Source organism: Dasypus novemcinctus, chromosome 3 (assembly GCF_030445035.2).
Source record: "Dasypus novemcinctus isolate mDasNov1 chromosome 3, mDasNov1.1.hap2, whole genome shotgun sequence".
NCBI classification, from domain to species: domain Eukaryota; kingdom Metazoa; phylum Chordata; class Mammalia; order Cingulata; family Dasypodidae; genus Dasypus; species Dasypus novemcinctus.
The window spans coordinates 183,168,095-183,186,890 of record NC_080675.1 but is presented as its reverse complement, the minus strand read 5'-3'; the positions used below and the strand labels follow the sequence as shown (position 1 = coordinate 183,186,890).

General features: G+C 46.3%; 1 protein-coding gene across 2 annotated transcripts in view; it reads left to right on the top strand.

Moving 5' to 3' along the window:
* The window catches only part of CHRNA7 (cholinergic receptor nicotinic alpha 7 subunit), a 119,085-nt gene that overhangs the window by 53,053 nt on the left and 47,236 nt on the right, over positions 1 to 18,796 (top strand). For both annotated transcript variants that reach the window (XM_071214398.1, XM_058294821.2), the window contains exon 3: positions 13,921 to 13,965. In XM_071214398.1, the coding sequence (XP_071070499.1) occupies positions 13,921 to 13,965 (45 nt within the window). The remainder of the gene's footprint in view (positions 1 to 13,920; positions 13,966 to 18,796) is intronic.

The following is an 18,796-nucleotide window of genomic DNA, read 5'->3' as shown; positions in this document are numbered from 1 at the left end:
GTACTTTTTCTGTGTTGTTTAAATCGTTTATAATGAATATATGTCTATTTTTCAAAAATAATGATACTTTATAAAAAGAAAACCCTACCTGCTAACTAGTTCCTTCTATTATTATCTTACATTGTTACATACTTTTGCTACAACTAATGAATCCATATTGATATGTCAAGATTAACTAATGTCCATGCTTTATTCAGATCTCCTTAATTTTGCCTAATGTCCCTTTTCTGTTTCTTTCTTTTTCTCTTTGCATTTCAGTAAGAGAAGTTTCACTTTTATTTGGAATTTTTGGGGTTTAATCTTGCTGATAAGATTTTCTATCTCTGACGCATGGGAGGTTTTTCACTTATTTATTTATACTTTGCATCAGGAGGGCATACTCTTCCCTGTGGTTTCTGGGCAGGGCTTCACGTTGGTTTGTTTGCCTCCCTATTCTCTTTGCTTCAGCATGGCCTCAGAAGTTTCAGTGGCCTGGAGGTAAGGGTCTTTGCGGGTAGTTTACATTTGAAATCACAGAACTCCTTTTTTTTCCCCCCAGCCTAGACTGAGCAAGACAAAGTTCCTTTCTGTTCCTCTCTGCTGGTGGGATCTGCACAATCCCAGTGTCAGGTGTTTTTGTGGGGTGGGGTGGTTCAAGGACGCTGCACCTGGGGAAGCGCAGCTGGTATCCAGTCCCTTTTAAGCATTGTGCAAACTCTGTCCCCAGCTCTGCCTTAGTGTGAACTCATGTTTTATAGTTTTTGTTTGTTTTTATTTTTAATGTCCTTTGGAAATTTTTTTTTAATTTTTATTTTTTGAGAATTTCCCTGACTTTCTTGTGAGCTTAAGTGTGTATTTAAACTCTGTTTGACTTCTTCCAGCATTTCTGGGTGGCGTTCAGGTTATAGACTGTTGTTTTGCTAGAACCAGGAGTAGGTCTCCTGAGTGTTTCCCTGGAATGCTTATTATTTACATGTGTCTGTTCTCCATCTCGTCCCTGCTTGTACTGTCTGTTTCACCTCCATCTCCAACCCCTTCTCTAATTGACTTAATCTCTTTGTGTTTTTCCTCTGCACAAACTTTGATTATCTCATGCCTTGCCTTCATGCCAGTAACTCAATTTTCAGCTGCGTCTGTTTTATTCCTTTCCATTTTTATTTATTAGCTTTGTAATAGTGTTGCTTTGGTTCTCAGTTTGTTTAGTTCTGTAATCTTCCCTTTTATTTCATTCTGTTAGCTTATAATCCTGTCTTTGAGATCATGTGTTATATATCCAAGGCTTTTAACTAAGTTATATAGCATCGAGAACTCATGGGAAACATGCACTTCTTGTTTTCCAGAATATTTTATCTGTACTTTAGTGGTACCTGCCTGCCTGTCTTGCTTCCTTCATTGTATTTGCTTGCTTTATTTGTTTATTTGTTCATTACTTGATTAATCCATCCAATCATTCAGCCAAACCATGTTCGTGAAGCTGTCACTACAATTTTTTTTTCACCTTGCTTATGCTTCTGGAGAGTCTGCCCACATCTAATGTTCATTTTCTGTGCAATTGGGATAAATTATTTTTCATATCCTTCCCTCCTTGTTTGTGGCCCAATTTATTCTTTCTCATTTAGTTGTAGAAATATTAGAAGCTTCAAATAATAGAAAAAGAGAAGTTGCTGCTTTTAAATCATGTTCCTACCATCCACACCCATATTGCTCCAAGAGCAAGAAGATGCTTTGTACATGCCGTAGGAGTGAATGATCCATGGGACTTCCAGGACTTCCTTGGCAAAGCAGGAGTGGGGCCGATGCTGAAGCGCCACACATGGATTTCAGTGACTCAGGCACGTGAGGGTGGGTGCCTCTGTGTGTGCAGTTCTTTCTTTCAGTCTGGCCAGACATACCTTGTTCCATGTTCTGTGTTTGTTGTAAACAATGAAGGAAATGCTTGGTAATTGATTTGGTTAGGATGATAGGTTAAGCATAAAATAGAAAATATTGATTTTCTCCAGGGATATGTTAGATGTGATTCATGGTTCCGCAATATGACTGGAACCCAGGATCTTTCGCGGGTCTCTCTCCTGCATTCTACTCTCTTCTCCCAACCAAGTCCTCTGAACCCTCTTCCTCCCCTGCTAACTCAGGGCTGGTTCTGTTCTCATGATTCCAAGACAGCTGCTTCCACTTCCCGTAGTTCCAAGATGGCTGCTTCCACTCCCCAGACTTCCAAGATGGCTGCTTCCACTTCCCAGACTTCCAAGATGGCTGCTTCCACTCCCCAGGCTTCCCAGTTGTAGGGTCACTTGGGAGAGAGAGAGCCCTTCCTCTTATAGAAGTAGAAAGAAAAGCTTCCAGTCCATGGAGCCCTGTCATTGTTAAAAGTGTATGTTTGAATTTCCCTATTCCCTTGTACTGGGGTGGGGTCCACCCAGAAGAAACCAAATGGCCAGAGGGAGAGGGGGATGAGTTCCCTTTACCTTCAATATGAAATTGTGCATTGGGTTTCATAGAAGAAAGAAAAATTAGTTTGATATGCTTAGTAAGACATATCAACCCCTTGTTGTTCAACTGATACTTTGTACTTCTCAAAGAAGCCAGCTTGGTTGGTCAACCTTCCACTACTTGCAAAGACATGTCTTTACTATATATATGTCAGTAAGGAATTACACACAGTTTTGTTGAGACAAAAAGTGCTATGCTTTGCTCTGAATTTTTAAAATCTCGTCTTTCTCTTTGCACTTCTCCTGAAAACAACCTTCCCGAATAGAAAATTGCATTCTAGAACTGGTTGGGATTAAATTTGGTGGTTAAAAATAGAATTAAGTTTAAAAAGTCACTCAATTTAAAGTGATCTAGGTGCAGAAGTTTTTCCAAGGACTGTAATTTCTGCTTCAGTAGAGATCTTTGGTGCCAAGTCTGCAGTGCCAGGGCTTTTCCCACGCTGTGCTTTAGAGGATCATAGAGTAATTTTTCCTTAATTTGTCAGCATATAACAGTACAGTAAGAAATAAGTAGATATCTGTTAACAGTTCAGCTGTGATTAAGGAGTTCCAGAATATTACAAAGAAAATAACAAAGTTCCTTGGAGAGCCCTCTGCCAAGATGAACGGTGAGTGTTAAAGGATCAGTTTCCACAGCAAAAAGATTCACATCTGTGTATTCATATATCACAAAATAACCATTAACCCATTGTAGCAGTTTGATATTATTGATGAATTTCAATAAGACATTTTGGATTATCTTTGTAAACTTGTCTTTTCCTCTCAGTGTATTGGATTCAGAGGCTGTACTTTTAGTTAATTAAGTAATGACTAAGGCTTTGATTGGGTCCCGTCAGTAGGATGTTGAGACCTTGCGCACCAAGGGGACAGGCGCTCATGGAGGAACTGCATGGCCGAGAGGGGAGGCTGAAGTCTAGACCTGGGGCCCCGGGAAATAAGCGCGCAGAGGAGTTGGGTCGTGAGGAAAGAGAGAATGTCCTGGGAAGAGAAATAAGCCATTTGCCTAATAATCTACAGCTGACCTTGTGGAGATACCAGAGCAGCTAAGTTTGGAGAGAGGCAAGCCCCAGGAAGAGAGGAACCCAGGAAGCCTGAATCCTGGCAGACGTTGGCAGCCATCGTGCTCCAACACGTGGCAAAATACTTTGGTGAAGGAAGTAACTTATGTTTTATGGCCTGGTAACTGTAAGCTTCTACCCCAAATAAATACTTTTTATAAAAGCCAGCAGATTTCTGGTATTTTACATCAGTACTCCTTTAGCTGACTAATAATACCCATCATGGTGGTTCAAGGCTACATGGGCCCCAGAAAAATATGTTCTTAAAAGTAATCCATTCCTGTGGGTGTGAGTCCCTTGTAAGTAGGACTTTTTTTTTTAGTAGGTTTCCATTTCTGTTTATTTATTTATTTTTGAAGAAGCTTTTTCTTTTTCTTTTTTTCTTTTTCTATTTTTTTTATTAATAAGACTTTTTGATGAGGTTAATTCAGTTAAGGTGTGACCCAGCTCAATTAAGATGGGTCTTACAGGGGAATGGAATTTAGGCACAGAGAAAGATAAAGCCACAGGAAGCAAGAAGCTGAACTGGAACCCAGAAGAGAAGGAAGAGACCTGGAGATGCCCCATGTGCCTTGCCAGAGGAGCCCAGGACCACCATCGGCCAGCTCCAGAACGCCGCAGTGTTTGGGGAGAAAACATTGCTTTGATGATGCCTTGATTTGGGCATTTCCCTGGCCTTACAAGCAGGAGTGAATAAAATCCCATTGTTGAACCTGACTCATTACTTAGCATTTGTTCAAGCAGCCTGGAGAACGAAAATATCCATTAATAAAGTTAAATGTTGACAACTAGACAAATAACATTTAAGCCATGGTTTCAGTACAAATAAATAGGAATGTTTCTTCCCTAACACATAAACGTTTTTAAAATCTGAAATCCATGTAGTTATGTGACACCCCCAAAGGTCGGCAGTCAGGGTCGAGAGGAGGTTTTACCGCATGGAGCAATTCTCTAGGCCTTTTCAGCACCTGTGCTTCCGGAGAACTTTTTTCTGGTACTTGAAAGATTGCGAACCTTTCTCAGTTCCTGCACTTTTCCTTGTGCTGTCTATTTAATCCTTGCAATATTCCAGAAAGATATTCCCCTGTTTTTATAAATAAGGAAATGAAGTCTTAGAATATTTCCCTCAAGTCACACAGCTAGTGAGTAGCAGATCCCCATTCTGCTTGTGATGTCTAACTTCGTGCACCACATGGTATCCCCAAGATGTAGATCTGAGCAACCACAAAATGGCAGCAGAGGTGAAGCAGGACTTGTCATCTGCGATGGCCAAGCCCCGAGGTACAAGCACCTGTTGTTTTAGTCATGCCGAGCCCTGTGCTAGCAGCCCTCAAACTTTTGGTATCAGGATCCCTTTACTCTCTTAAAATTTATTGAGGATCCCCCCCAATTTTTTTTTTTTTTTTGGTTCTATCTATCAGTACATTTAAAATGCTGATATTATATTCCTTATAGCATCCGGAATGTTCTATTGAATATTTGTAAAGAAATGAGGATGAAAAATGCAAATGGATTGTAACTATTAAGAGAAAAGTTTTGACCTCACTGATCTCTTCAAGGAATCATGGAAATTCCAAGGATTCCAGGATCATCCATTGAGAACTTCCGTCCTACACGAATACCAAAGTGAATTATTTTCTGTTGTCATCACCAAGGGGCTTCATGTTTCCAAGTATCTGAATGTGATTCAGAACACAGCTGTGACAGCTGTCTTAGTTTGCCAGTGCTGCTAAGAAAAACACCACAGGACGGGTTGGCTTAGACAATAGCAGTTTATTGTCTCACCTGTGGGTTTGGAGGCTACAACTGCTTTCTTCTGGAGTCTGTGGCATCTAGCAAGCTTCCCCCAACATGCCTCTCTCCCTCCTTTGCCTGTTCACCTTTCCACTAACTTCTGGCTTCTACTTCTGTGTCCAATTTCCTTTACTTTTAAGGACTTACGACATATTGGATTAAGATCTGCCCTCATTCGAGTTGGCCTCACCTTAACTAATACTATCTTCAAAGTCCTATCTATAAATGGGCTCATTCCCACAGGGCCAGGGTTTAGTCTTGTCCATTCTTTTTTGGAGGCAGGGAGACATGATTCAAAACCCAACCCAGATAAGGGTTTGAATCTCAGCTTTTATACTTAGCTGCGTGACCTATTGCCAGGAGCTCATTTTGTTTGGTTTCACTATCGATATCTTTATGCCCCTCCCCTTTTGCTCCCTGTAAAACATTCAAATAGAACAGAGATATGTAAAGATAAACTTGGAACTTCCCTTCTAATCCTTGTAATTAATAATAATAGTATTGACTTGCTGGATTTTTGTTCCAAGGCCTAAATGAGTTGAAGTTTGTGTGCGTGTATGTGTGTGTTTACACACATGTGTGACTTTGGAAGAAGGCAAATTCTATTTAAGGATTAGCTATTTTATTATCACATATATCACTTACTGATATCCTCTGTGGTGAAGGACTTGTTCATCTTTTTCAGATTTTTTATTGAATTGTCTGCCCTTTTCTTATTGATTTTGTAGTAGTTTATTTCTTTTTCTGTATATGAGTCTTTTGTCAGACCTGATAGCTGTCTGACTCAGGGAGAAATCACAGACCAATGCAGTTAAAAATATAGATGGAGTGAAGATTAAAGTAGACAATAGAAGTAATCTCCATTATAACTGATAGTATGCTGCATAAATACGAATTTATGCTTGTCCAGTGATTATTTTTTTCTGCAAACATGAATTTAGGCACATTTAGATCTCTTCTTATCTGTTTATTTTTCTCAGCATCTGCACAAAAGCAAAGAATGTATGATGGGAGTTCTGTAAAATAATGTTGAATAAGATTGCTCTGTAACTTCCCAAAGAACCACTGCTATAGTAGCTCATTACTTATCATGAGAGCATTCGTACTTTAAATAAATAATGATCCTGAGACATTGATTTTTAAAAGTTTGCTCACTTAAACCAGTGTATTCTTAACTGAAGTATTCAGATAAGAAAAAACAACATACCTTCTGTGGTTTTCCTTTTCTGCAAAAATGAAGGGTGGTAGACCAGTTGACTTTGGGTGTGCTTTGCTAGCCTGGACACTTTGATTCCATTAAATATGTGGATCCTGTTTCCTGTCTTTGTTCCAAAGGTGAAAAGCAGCTTAAGTCATGTGGGATGTTCCATGTGTATGTGGTCACACGTGTGTGCCTGTGTACATGTGTGCGCAAGCAGCCACACAGCAGCAGCCTCTGGCCATGAGTAGCATTTAGGGGTTTGTATGACTCTGCGCCTCTCCCCACCAGCTCTAGAGAGTGGTCAGGACAGCTGCTATCACCCCACTTCCCTAACGAGAACTTGGAACCCGAAAAAGCAACAGGCTGAGGGTTGAGGAGCTGCGATGGGAGCCTCGGTCTTCTACCGACAGGAAGCTGCTCCTCTCCTCCGTCCTGCTCTCTTGAGGTAGAGAGGTAATGGCCTGGCTGGTGGCCTGAGGGTCTGGAATCACAGAGGCCCAGTTTGATTGTGTGCTGCTTGCTTCTCACCAGGCCTGGGGTCTTTCGGGGCTGGGACCTGGCTGTCTATTTAGTGGTCCCGGGTGCAGGGCTTAGATTTCGTCACCCTACCCCACCCCCAGCCACTGATCCCAGGTTTGGACATGTCAATGAAAGGACGGTTGAGTTTGGTTCATCTTCGGGTTCATGATTTTGAACAAGTTCGAGTGCTGCACAGGAGGTTGGTGGCAATGTTGGTAGAGTTGAGTCAAATTCTTTTTGGGGTAAGGAACTGGAGTATGCCTCACTGCCCCCCCCCCCACACACACATGTGCTGCAACATCTGTAAACCACAGCCCTGTCTGTAGACTTTCCAAACTCAAAGTTTGGTCGGCCGTTCCTCAGTCCCCTTACTTTACTCCCAGTGTGCAGGCGTTTCTCTTCCCTGGGAGAACCAGCTCCAAGCTTCTCCTTAAACCTTCACTCCTTTATCCAGCACACCCCTAAGGTGCCAGCTCCCTATTGCCTTCTAGGGATCCCCTCATAAGTCAGGAGACACCCTCAGCCAAGGGTGGATACCCTGGCCTTGGGCTTGAGCAGGATAAAGGAGAGAATGGGGCAGGGCAGGCCCCTGTCAACGAAAAATGAGTCTCACTGACAGTGTGACACAGACAAGGGTGGATTTATTCACAGCTGCCCTGGTAGCGGAGAAAGAGTAGAACTCACTTTGTTGAATTAAAGGACAGCACGTTTTTAAGAGTTGGGAGTGGTTTGGAGGCTAGTGGGGTGGGGTTGATCACTGGGATGGGTGAGTGATTTAGAGGTTGCTGTTAGGACCACTTGGTTCCAAATATTTTCCTTTGCTGAATTAAGCCACCTGGAGTCCGTAAGGACTGGGATGGAGGAAGAAGGAGGTGAGGAACCATGGTCTGCCTAGTTTTATTGCACGTCACAGATACTGCCCTTTTTACAAACTGAAGGTTTGTGGCGGCCCTGCAAAGGGCAAGTCCATCAGTGCCACTTTTCCAACCGCGTGTGCTCACGTGACGTCTCTGTGTCATGTTTTGGTAATTCTTACTGTATTCCAAGCCCTGTTATTATTATATCTGTTATGATGACAAGGATCTGTGAGCTTTGATGCTACTACTATATTTGTTCTGGAGTACCACGAACCACTCCAAGAGAGCACAGCACACTTAACTGATACATGTTGTGTATGTTCTAACTACCCCACCACTGACTGTTCCCCCATCTCTTTCCCTCTCCTCGTACCTCTGTATTCCCTGAGATACGAAAATGTTGAGATTAGGCTGATTGATCGCCCTACAATAGCTCTAAGTGTTCCAGTGAAAGGAAGAGTCACAGCCCTCTCACTTTCAGTCAAAAGTAGAAATGATTCAGCTTAGTGAGGAAGGCATGGATGGGCCAAAAGCTAGTGCTACTCCAGTGAACACACAAATGAGAGAAAGCAAATGGACTTACGGCTGCTAGGGAGAAAGTTTTAGTGGTCTGAGTAGATCAAACCAGCCAAAACGCTCCTTAGAGCCAAAGCCTAATCCAGAGCCAGGTCCTAACTCTCAATTCTATGAAGCCTGAGAGAGGTTAGTGAGCTGCAGAAGAAAAGTCTGAGGCTAGAAGAGATTGGTTCATGAAGTTTAAGGAAAGGAGCTGTCTCTGTAACATAGAAGTACAAGGTGAAGCTGCAAGTGATCATGAAGATAACTGATGAGGGTGTCTACACTGAACAACAGATTTTCAATGTAGAAGAAACAGACTTCTATTTGAAGAAGATGCCATCTAGGACTCTCATGGGTAGCAAGGAGAAGTCAATGCCTGGCTTCAAAGCGTAAAAGGACTGACTCTCTTGACAAGGGCTAATGCAGTTGGTGACTTTAAGTTGAAGTCAAGGCTCGCTCATTTACTGTTCTGAAAATCCTAGGGTCCTTCGGAATTATGCTAGAGTACTCTGTACTTTATCAATGGAACAAAGCTGGGATGATAGCACATCTGTCTTCAGCATGGTTTACTGACTATGTTAAGCCCACTGTTGAGACCTACTGCTCAGAAAAGAAGATTCCTTTCAAATTATGATTGCCCATTGACAATGCATCTGGTCACCCCAGAGTTCTGAGGGGCACTTCCAACGAGATGAATGTTGTTTTCATGCCTGAGAACACAACATCCTTTCTGCAGTCCATGGATCAAGGCGTCACTTAGACTTTCAAGTCTTAATGTGTAAGAAATGCATTTCATAAGACTCTAGCTGTCATAGATAGTGATTCATCTGATTGACCTTCAAAGTAAATTGGAAACCTTCTGGAAAGGATTTACCATTCTAGATGCCATTAGGAGTATTTGTGATTCATGGAATAGGGTCAAAATAACAACATTAACAGGAGTTTGGAAGAAGTAGATTCCAACCCTCATGGAAAACTTTAAGTGTTTAAGACTTCAGGGCAGGAAGTATCTGCAGAGGTGCTGGAAACAGCAAGAGAACTAGAATTAGAAGCGGAGCCTGAGGATGTGACTGGTTTGCTGCAATCTCATGATAAAACTTGAAAGGGGACGGAGTTGCTTCTCATGGATTAGCAGACAACATGGTTTCTTGAGATGGAATTTACTCCTGGTGAAGATGATGTGAATTGTAATGATAACAAAGGATTTAGAATATTATGTAAATATGTTGACAAAGCAGCAGCAGGGTTTGAGAGGATCAACTCCCATTTTGAAAGAAGTCCTACTGTGGGTAAAATGCTATCAGAGGGCACCGCATGCAACATTGACATCTTTTGTGAGAGGAAGAGTCAGTTGATGTAACCAGCTTCATTGCTGTCTTGTTTTAAGAACTGGCCGCAGCCACCAACCTTCAGCAACCATCTCCCTCATCCGTTAGTGGCCATCGAGGCAAGAGCCTCTGCCAGGAAAAAGATTACGACTCGCCGAAGGCTCAGATGACGGTTAACATACGTTTTAGCAATAGAGTGTTTTTCATTCAGATATGTGCTTTTTGCTAGACATAATGCTATTGCATACGTAATATACTATAGTGTGGACATAATTTTTATATGCACTGGGAAACAACAAGTGCGTTATTTGCTTTATTTAAGTTTAAATTTTAAGCTTTATTTCAACTTCAGGAAGTAAAATAACAGACAAAAGGCAGCTTAACAGATTATGAAAGCATTACTTCAAAAAATCCTGTCCAGGCACATTTCTCTTATTTAATCCTAAAAACAAATTCATTTGCTCCTCCAGTGTTCCGAAAGACCCTCGCAGGGGTCTGTTACCAGCCTGCTGTTCCTCCGAGGTATGTGGGTATCTCGTGCAGGGAGGTGCATTCCAGATCTGGTGAACTCCAGGGAAGGTTGGGGCGGCCCTGGTGGCCCCCGGGAGGTTCTGGAGACAAGAGCCCGGAAAAGAAGGTGGAAGGGCATCTGGAGGCAGACTGGCCAAGGCCTCGCGAGCAGAGAGCAGGGCCGCCTGGAAAGAGTCCCCGGGGGGCCAGGCCGCAGCCAGGCAGGGCGCCTTCATGAGCCCCACGAACCCGAAGGCACGGCCGAGTCGGGGGGCCGGGGCATCGTTCTGCTGAACTTTTGGGAATCGTGCTGGCAGGAGTGCGGCAATGGGCAAGACGGGGGTCGGCCGCAGTTAGGAGGATGTCCAGAGCCTGGGAGGAAGGGGGAGGTGGGGTCTGAGCGCAGCTGGGGAGGGCGGGGCTGGGGCTGGACGTGAGGGGGACGAGGAAGGAACAGCCACCGGGCGTCCTGCACAGGCAGGTGGACTGGGGGCGTGGAGCGCCGGGCAGCTTGTGGGACTCGGGGGTCCCTTCCAGGTGCGGGTGCAGGAAGGAGAGGTGCCACACAGACTTCACGGCCAGAGCCTCCTGGCATTCCCAGGGACCCCCGGCCAAGAACTGTTTTGCAGCTGAGGACACTGAGGCCTGAAGACGTTGGCCCTCCCTGCGGTTCCCTGCAAGGTGGGCCCCGGTGAGGCCTCCCCAAGCAGGGGCGGGCACCCCTGGGGCGGGCAGCGGGGCTGGGGCTGGGGGCTGGGGCGGGCACCCCTGGGGCAGGCAGCGGGCTGGGGCTGGGGGCTGGGGCGGGCACCAGGGGCCGGGGCTGGGGGCCGGGGCGGGCACCAGGGGCCGGGGCTGGGGGCCGGGGCTGGGGGCTGGGGCGGGCACCAGGGGCCGGGGCTGGGGGCTGGGGCGGGCACCCCTGGGGCAGGCAGCGGGGCTGGGGCAGGCACCAGGGGCTGGGGCTGGGGGCTGGGGCGGGCACCCCTGGGGCAGGCAGCGGGGCTGGGGCGGGCACCAGGGGCTGGGGCTGGGGGCTGGGGTGGGCACCAGGGGCCGGGGCTGGGGGCTGGGGCAGGCACCCCTGGGGCAGGCAGTGGGGCGGGGGCTGGGGGCTGGGGCGGGCACCCCTGGGGCAGGCAGCAGGGCTGGGGCGGGCACCAGGGGCTGGGGCTGGGGGCTGGGGCAGGCACCCCTGGGGCAGGCAGCGGGGCGGAGGCTGGGGGCTGGGGCGGACACCCCTGGGGCAGGCCGGGGGCTGGGTGCCCGCGGTGGTGTGGGGGCTCCACGTCCCTGGGGCTATGAGGCCACGCAGTCACGGCTGCCCGGCCCCCGGCTCTGTGCCTCGGCTCACTGGGTAGAGCCCGACTGCCCTTCCCTCCCTGCTGCCCCGTCCTTCCCCATAGCTGATCTCCGTCACCATTCGTGGTGCAGGAGCGCCGTTTCATAGCTGGACGGTGGTGGCCAGTGCAGTCCTCCCTCCCCTGCATTAGGCTCCGTTCCCTCCGCCCAGTGCCGGGGACAGGGAGTGCTCTGTAAGTGTCAGTTGACTGAATGAGTGGCCGGAGGCTGGACCACACTGCCACAGGAAGGGCTTGGGGGCTGCGTCGAAGGACTTTTGACGTGATGCTTTGCGCAGTGGAGAAAGGTCAGAGTGTTAAAAACAGGAAGGTGATAGGCTGGCATGGACATGAGCTAGCCCCATCTGGAGACAGGGGGGAGGACAGGCTGTGTGGTGGGGGCGGGCAGTGTGCGGGGTCCTGGGGGCGGCCGCACACCGTGGGAAGCGGCGGGGAGACTCCTTTGCGGGGCCAAGGGAGCTCCCCTTCACCCGCCGTGCCCCCCCGGAAGGCGGGGCTCCCCTGCGGCCCTTCTGTGCCTGCTGGTGCGGGCGGGCTGCGTCTCCTCGTTGATTACAGTTCGAACGCCGTGCGTTGGCCCCGTGCTGCCGCACACCTCCGAACCCAGTGTCGCTCTAATGAGGTTTTAGTTGGAACGTGGCAGAGAAAGAAAGCCTTTTAATTAGATTGGTAGTAATTGAGATCCCAAACCACAGAAGCCTTTCTCTCAGAAGATAAAGATGCAAATGCAATTAAAAGAAGGGAAGGCACCCAAACGGAACAGTTGCTGACGGTAAGTCCATTAAAAACAACAACTCTTGGATACGTTGAGGCCCCTGATATCTGTCCTGAAAGGGTTGATCAGCGCTTTCAAATGAAATCGGGGCCGGAACTGGAAGCAGAGCACTCGTGCGATTTCAATTTATGGCCCCGCCGGGGGTCATTTGCTCAGTGCAGAGAGCCGTGAGCTCTGGAACGTCTTCCACTGAGAAAATGCTGGCACGCTTTAGCTGGGAAAACGGGATGCGTTTTTCCTGGCGCTGAATTGGCCGCTTCTTCCCAGACCTGGGACCCCGGGGGGCGTTGTCCCTTGCTTTCCCCAGGCAGCTTTATCTTCTCTGAAGGACTCTCCAACCCAACGTCACCCTGGAGGTGCCCAGGGTACCAGGGCCAGTGGGGTCCACGGCTCACACACTCTCTTTCTCATTTGCATCCCCGCCCTCTGTCCAGGCCGCGACGCCCTGCTGCTCCCGTCACTGCGGCTTCCTTCGGGAATGGCCCTGAGCACCAGGTGGACTTCCCCTGCTGGAGGAGCTCCCGGTGTCACCTCCAGGGCAGGGCTCCCTAGTGGCGTTGACAAATACTTCTCCCGGAGTAGTGGCAATTGCTAATCCGCAGAGTGCCGTATGCTGGCACTGAAGGTTGAGCACGGAGGACTCGTTCTCAGAACTGTTGCCTCCACCTCGCTCAGAGGCCTCCTCGAGCCGGCTTTGGCTCGGCCGTGCTAGAACGCAGGCTGCTCTCCAGCTGGAAGGCAGATCTGACTCGCAGCTCTTCTACACTCAGGTCTGTCCTAAGCTCCTGGCGTCAAGCATAGGGTCAGTGTCCTGCTGGGCCCCACATTTATTCTGGAGCAGTGGGAAGATGGATTTGGGAGTGCAAAAGAGCCAAGCTGGAGTCCCAGGTTCTGCACTCCAAGGCCCTCTGCCCTTGGGAAGCACCTTCACCTCTCCCGTCCTTCTTCACTCACCTGGACAGACTTCCCTTGCAGGGTGTCCGTGTGTCCCGCAGACGGAAGAAGGCAGAAAAGTCAACAGGAATGGCATGAAAGAATGAGAGCGCGGTCCCCCGGGCGCGGCAGCTCAGGGCAGGGCTACGCCCCTTGCCTGGGGAGGGAAGGGTAAAATATTGATGGCAAAGTCCGTAGACTCTTTAAAATATTGAAATATGTACCCTCTTTTCTGGGATTTTTAAAGTAGAGAACTTATACAAAATGTATGAAGAAATACACTTAAATGTGAGCAGGCATCATCTTCGGGATCTTAATTCTCTTACGTTTTTCTGTCTTTTGTAAATGCATCTGTCTTTTGTAAATGCATACAATAAACGTGTGTCCCTTTCTGAAGAAATACGGGAAGCAGAAGGCTTAGCTGCTTGCGTAGTTTGGAAGCATTCGGTGCATTTTAATTTCCCCGGCCCCACCCATCCCAACAAGCAGTTATCCCGGTAGGAACCACTGCCATTCCCAGGCATCATGCGTCTTACTGTTGCTTCTCTTTTCTTCTAGGATGAGAAGAACCAGGTTTTGACCACCAACATTTGGCTGCAGATGGTAAGTCAAGGCAGTGGCCGTCCTCTCGCTCCTACGGTGCTGGTGCTGGATGTGCAGGGAGAGCTGAGGCCCCGAGAGCAAACCAGGGCTCACCGCCCCCTGCCCCTGCACCACCTGCCACCCCATGGCCCTCGTTCTGCAGTGCTTGGCACATGCCTGTATTTTATGGCAAGGTTATTTGGGGTCATTTCAAAAACACTTCACACGGGACAAGTCTAGTTGTAACTTGCACGGCTGTATTTAGCTCCTAACCTACCGCATAATTTACTCCCCTCCGTCCCAGCCTCCAGGGCTATGCAGCCCCTGCCTTGCCTCTTGTCCTACCCAGGGTTTGTCTGAACCAGTGAGGCTGATTCTAGAAATCCGAAACACTCTACTCCATTCACATTTTTAATTGGACATCTACATTTCTAAACTAAATTTAATTCTTTGCAAACGACGTGACTTCCAGAAAATCAATATTGGCATTTAAAAAATAGAACTGTCAATCTCTATTTTAAGTGAAATCTGAATACAATATTAACTTGATACCTATAGCATTCATTTGAAAGATATATGAAGTCCTTCCTTGTCAAGTGTTTTACATAGGTCCCTTTTCTCTTTGTGCTTGCATTTGAATTTCACTTTTCTGCACCTTTCATCCTCATGTAATATAATTTTTATTTTTGGAAGTCTTTTATTAATCACTCCATCTTGGTTCTCTCAATTGCAAATGTTTACATAAAAATTATTCCTTTGGTCCATAAGTTTTAAAGTTTTTTTTTTTCCCTACATGATTTAGTATGATAGTGACTATTAGAACATAATCCATCAAGGCAACATAAATTATAAATTTTGATAAAATAATTATCTAACAAAAATATGGGAAATTCATCTCTTTTGGGCAAGGATGGGCTTTATTTTAAATTAACTTATGTATTAATAGATGCGTATTTCTTACTAAAAATAAGAAAATGATATTGGTTTCGCCATCAATTCTGTGTTTTTAAAAATAAAGGTAGTAAGATGTGTAGTAAGTAATGAAAGGCATTTTGTTACACTAGTATTCAGTTTTTTGAATTTCCAGATTATATGCTAAATGTAATATAGTTTTTATCAAGATGTATCAGCTGATAACTTGATTTGTTTCTCCTTCAATTTTGTTGAAAGCAAAGAAAATGTTTAAAACCCACCTGACCTGTAAAAGTATTTGTTACCTAATCATTGTCATAATTCCCACAGACACAGTTATTCATTTCTTGAATCAAACCATTGTTTGGGTCTTAGAGCTATGTCCCCAGATAAGAATTGGGATGAAGGAGATGCATCTTTCTTTGTAAAGTGGGAGAGTGGGTGGAGTTAGAGTGGGCGCAGAGGCTCTCCCAGGCAGTTCCTGGGCAGGCTTCTTTCCGTGGGAATACATGGGAGCGGAGGGACAGAAAATCCATTCGCGTACAGCCATCAGCTCTTTGCTCCCGGGGTATGCGTAACTGGTGTGCAGACCAGTTGTAGAACTCCCTGCAGTGTCCACAGGGGTGCCCGAAAGGCCCCTGAAAACCTAATATTCTCCAAGCCGTCTCCTCCTATCCCTTCCCATTGCTGTGCGGACACATGGCCGCTCCATTTGTCCATTTGCTCAGGCCAGAAACCTCAGAGTCACCCCTAACTCTTGACATTCACACCCCACCTCAGATCATCAGCAAGTTCTGCCAGTGGGAGGGAGCCGATTCTACCTCCCCTGCTCCCGTCCTCGGCTAATCCAGCGTCATCTCTCACCCTGATCCTCGCAGGAGCCTCCCCCCCAGGCTTCCTGCTTCAGCCGTCCCTTGTCCCTTCCCTGACCGGTCACTTCTCAACACAGCAACCCGTTTGGTTCCAGGGACAGAAAATGCAGGTCCGGCCCCTGCTTCCCCCGGGCCTCGACGCCCGGCCCATCTAGACCCTCCTTCTGGAGTCTCTGCCTCCTCTCCTTTCCTCCCTGCCTGCTCTGCTCACTGCCCTCCTGAGTTCCGTTCCCATCTCCCAGGTATCTACACACCTCAGGGCCTGTGCCTCTCCCGTGCCTCTCCAGGATGGCTCTTTCCCCAGAGCCACTAGATTTGCTCCTTCATTTCTCACTGGTACCTTCCTCATATCGTCTTTTAGGGACGTCTTCCCTGACTTCCCCACCTCCCCACCTCTCCCCTGATGTTTTCCTCCTCACCCTGCCTCATTCCCCCCAAAGCATCCATCACTCCCCGGCATCCTCGTCTTTACTTGGCTTTTTATCCCTGGATCCGAGCCTCTCTCCCTCCGCTCTTCCCGCAGTCGGGAGGGCAGGCTCCAGGTTGAGTTTTCATGCTGCACCCCAAGGCCTGGCCCCCTGGCTCCCCGTTGAAGGCGCTGCAATGTTGTTTGTTGAGTGACTGCCCGAAACAAAACTCAAGGTGCTTCTAGGAGGGACGAAGCTATCGTGATACAAAGTAAAGCCAGCTCCCAAATAACATTAGAGTGCTTTACGTAAGCGCAAACCCTGGGAACTCTGGGGATGAAACAAAGGCGTGCCTTTTTTACACAGAACTACCCATTTCCAGTGCCCTCTAAGGTACAGAACTACTTTTGATGTTTTTCTTACGTAGAGGGAGGCAAATGTCATGGACAGGTCTGTCTCCATGGCACCAAGATTCCCTAATGAAGTGATAGATCTTCAGCTACACAGATGATTTGCAAATAATTTATTTTATTTTTAAAGAAACTTTAGATTACATAAATGATACATCAAAAATACAGGAGGATTCCATATACCCACCCCTCCCCCTCCCACACTTTCCCCCATTAACAGCATTATTCATTCGTGGGGTGCATTTGTTACAATTGATGAACACGTGTGGAAGCATTGCTACTAACCATTGTCAGTAGCTTACATTGTAATTTACACTTTTCACAGCACAATTTTATAAGTTTTGACAAAATGTATAATGGCCTATATCCCTCATTGCAATGTCATTCAAAACAATTCCACTGTCTCCAAAATGCCCCATGTTACACCTATTCTTCTCTCTCTGTCCCCTTAGAACCTCTGGTGACCACTGGCTTTAGATGAATGATGTAAGAGCTTGCATTGCTAGATTAATAATAAGTCTCCTTTAGTCCATAGTTGCCTCTCCCCTTAGGTTTGTTCTTTCCTCAATCTTGAGGATTTTAGGATGGTGATGCCCACTGTGTGGCTGACTGAGAGAGGGCTTAGATCCCATGGGCAGATGGATGGAACTGTCTTGCTCGCAGTTGTAGATACTCTATTGTTTGGGATGGGTGTTGTCCATCATCATCCTTTTGTTAGTTGTCCTGGGTGAATCCAGTGAACTGGAGGGTAGGTATTGGCTGCAACTCTGCTGATATTCAGGACTCGCCCAGCATATGAACAGAGCAAAGCTTCGAGTCTCTGGTATATGTATTTAATGAGTATAGTACTAATCATATGTTCAAATAAAAGGGGCAGATGAACCATGTACAGGGAAATTATAAATGAGTCTAATGCTGTTAAAATGGGGAACATGTATACCAAGGTAAGGCCCACTGAATTCTTGAGATTGTCCTCCCTGCCTATAGTGTCCAGATGTCTCAAGAGCCCTCAGGGGACCCCCTGCTTGAGGCACTGTTTACTGTGACAGTCAAATAGATCCTGCTGAGACCTGCACAAGTGTAACCTCTGAAATGACCTCCCAACTCACTTTGGAATCTCTTAGCTATATAAACCCATTTGTATTTAATATTTCCCCCTTCTGGTCAAGATCTTTTTCAAAATGCATCACTAGTCAGCACTTGGTAATAGTCCCTCAGTGCCAGGGAGGTTCATCCCCGGGAGTCAGGTCCCACGCCAGGGGGAAGGTAGTGAGTTTATATACTGAATTTGCCTTAGAAAGAGGCCATAGTCAAGTAATAAGAAGGTGTTCAGGAGGTAACTCCTAACTCTTAGTCAATATATACTAGTAGGCTAAGTTTCAATTTCACAAGAACAAGGTTCATAAGCACAACCATCAGCATCAAGGGCTTCATGTATTGGTCTGTCCTCCTTCCCTAGGCACTGCCCACGTACTTGGGGATTCTTGCTGCTCTCTTAGAGAATACGTCAGAAGTTCCCCAGATGGAAATTTAATATTCTTTCAGTTATTGTGTGGGTTTCTGCCCACCAAGACCCCATGACCACTTGAACATATTTATATTCCATAAAGGCATGCCTCAGGTGTGCCCCTCCCCACACATCCCCCCATCACTGACACCCGCACTAGTGAGCCTCCCCTGCAACAGTTGTGACCTTTCTGCAATTCAAAAGCTCCCCCAAGAAACAAAGCCAAAATAAAAATGAATGAAAATAAAAAAATAATAATTAAAAACCAAAATACAAAAATAAAAAGTGAAACAATAAGTTTTCATTATTTCTTCTATAAGTTCCTCTGGTGTTTTAATTTTTTTTTTGCTTTATTTTCAAAGAAGCTTTAGGTTACAGAAAAGTCACATAGGAAATATATGGGATTCCCCTATATCCCGCCGCTCCCCTTCTAACATTTTCCCCTAATGATAACATCTTAGGAGTATGATGCATTTGTTACAATTAATGAACAAATACTGAAGCATTGCTTCTAACAATGGTCAATGGTTTATATTATGGATTACGTTTTGAACCATACACTTGTAGGTTTTGACAAAATTTATAATGGCCTGTAGCCGTCATTGCAATGTCATGCAGAATAATCCCAATGTGGTTGAATGCTTTCCATGTATGAGATCCTGGGTTCAATCCCCAGTGCCTCCTGAGGAAAAAAAAAAGCTACAGGGGGAAACTGTAACGGTGTTATTAATTACTGCATCAAGT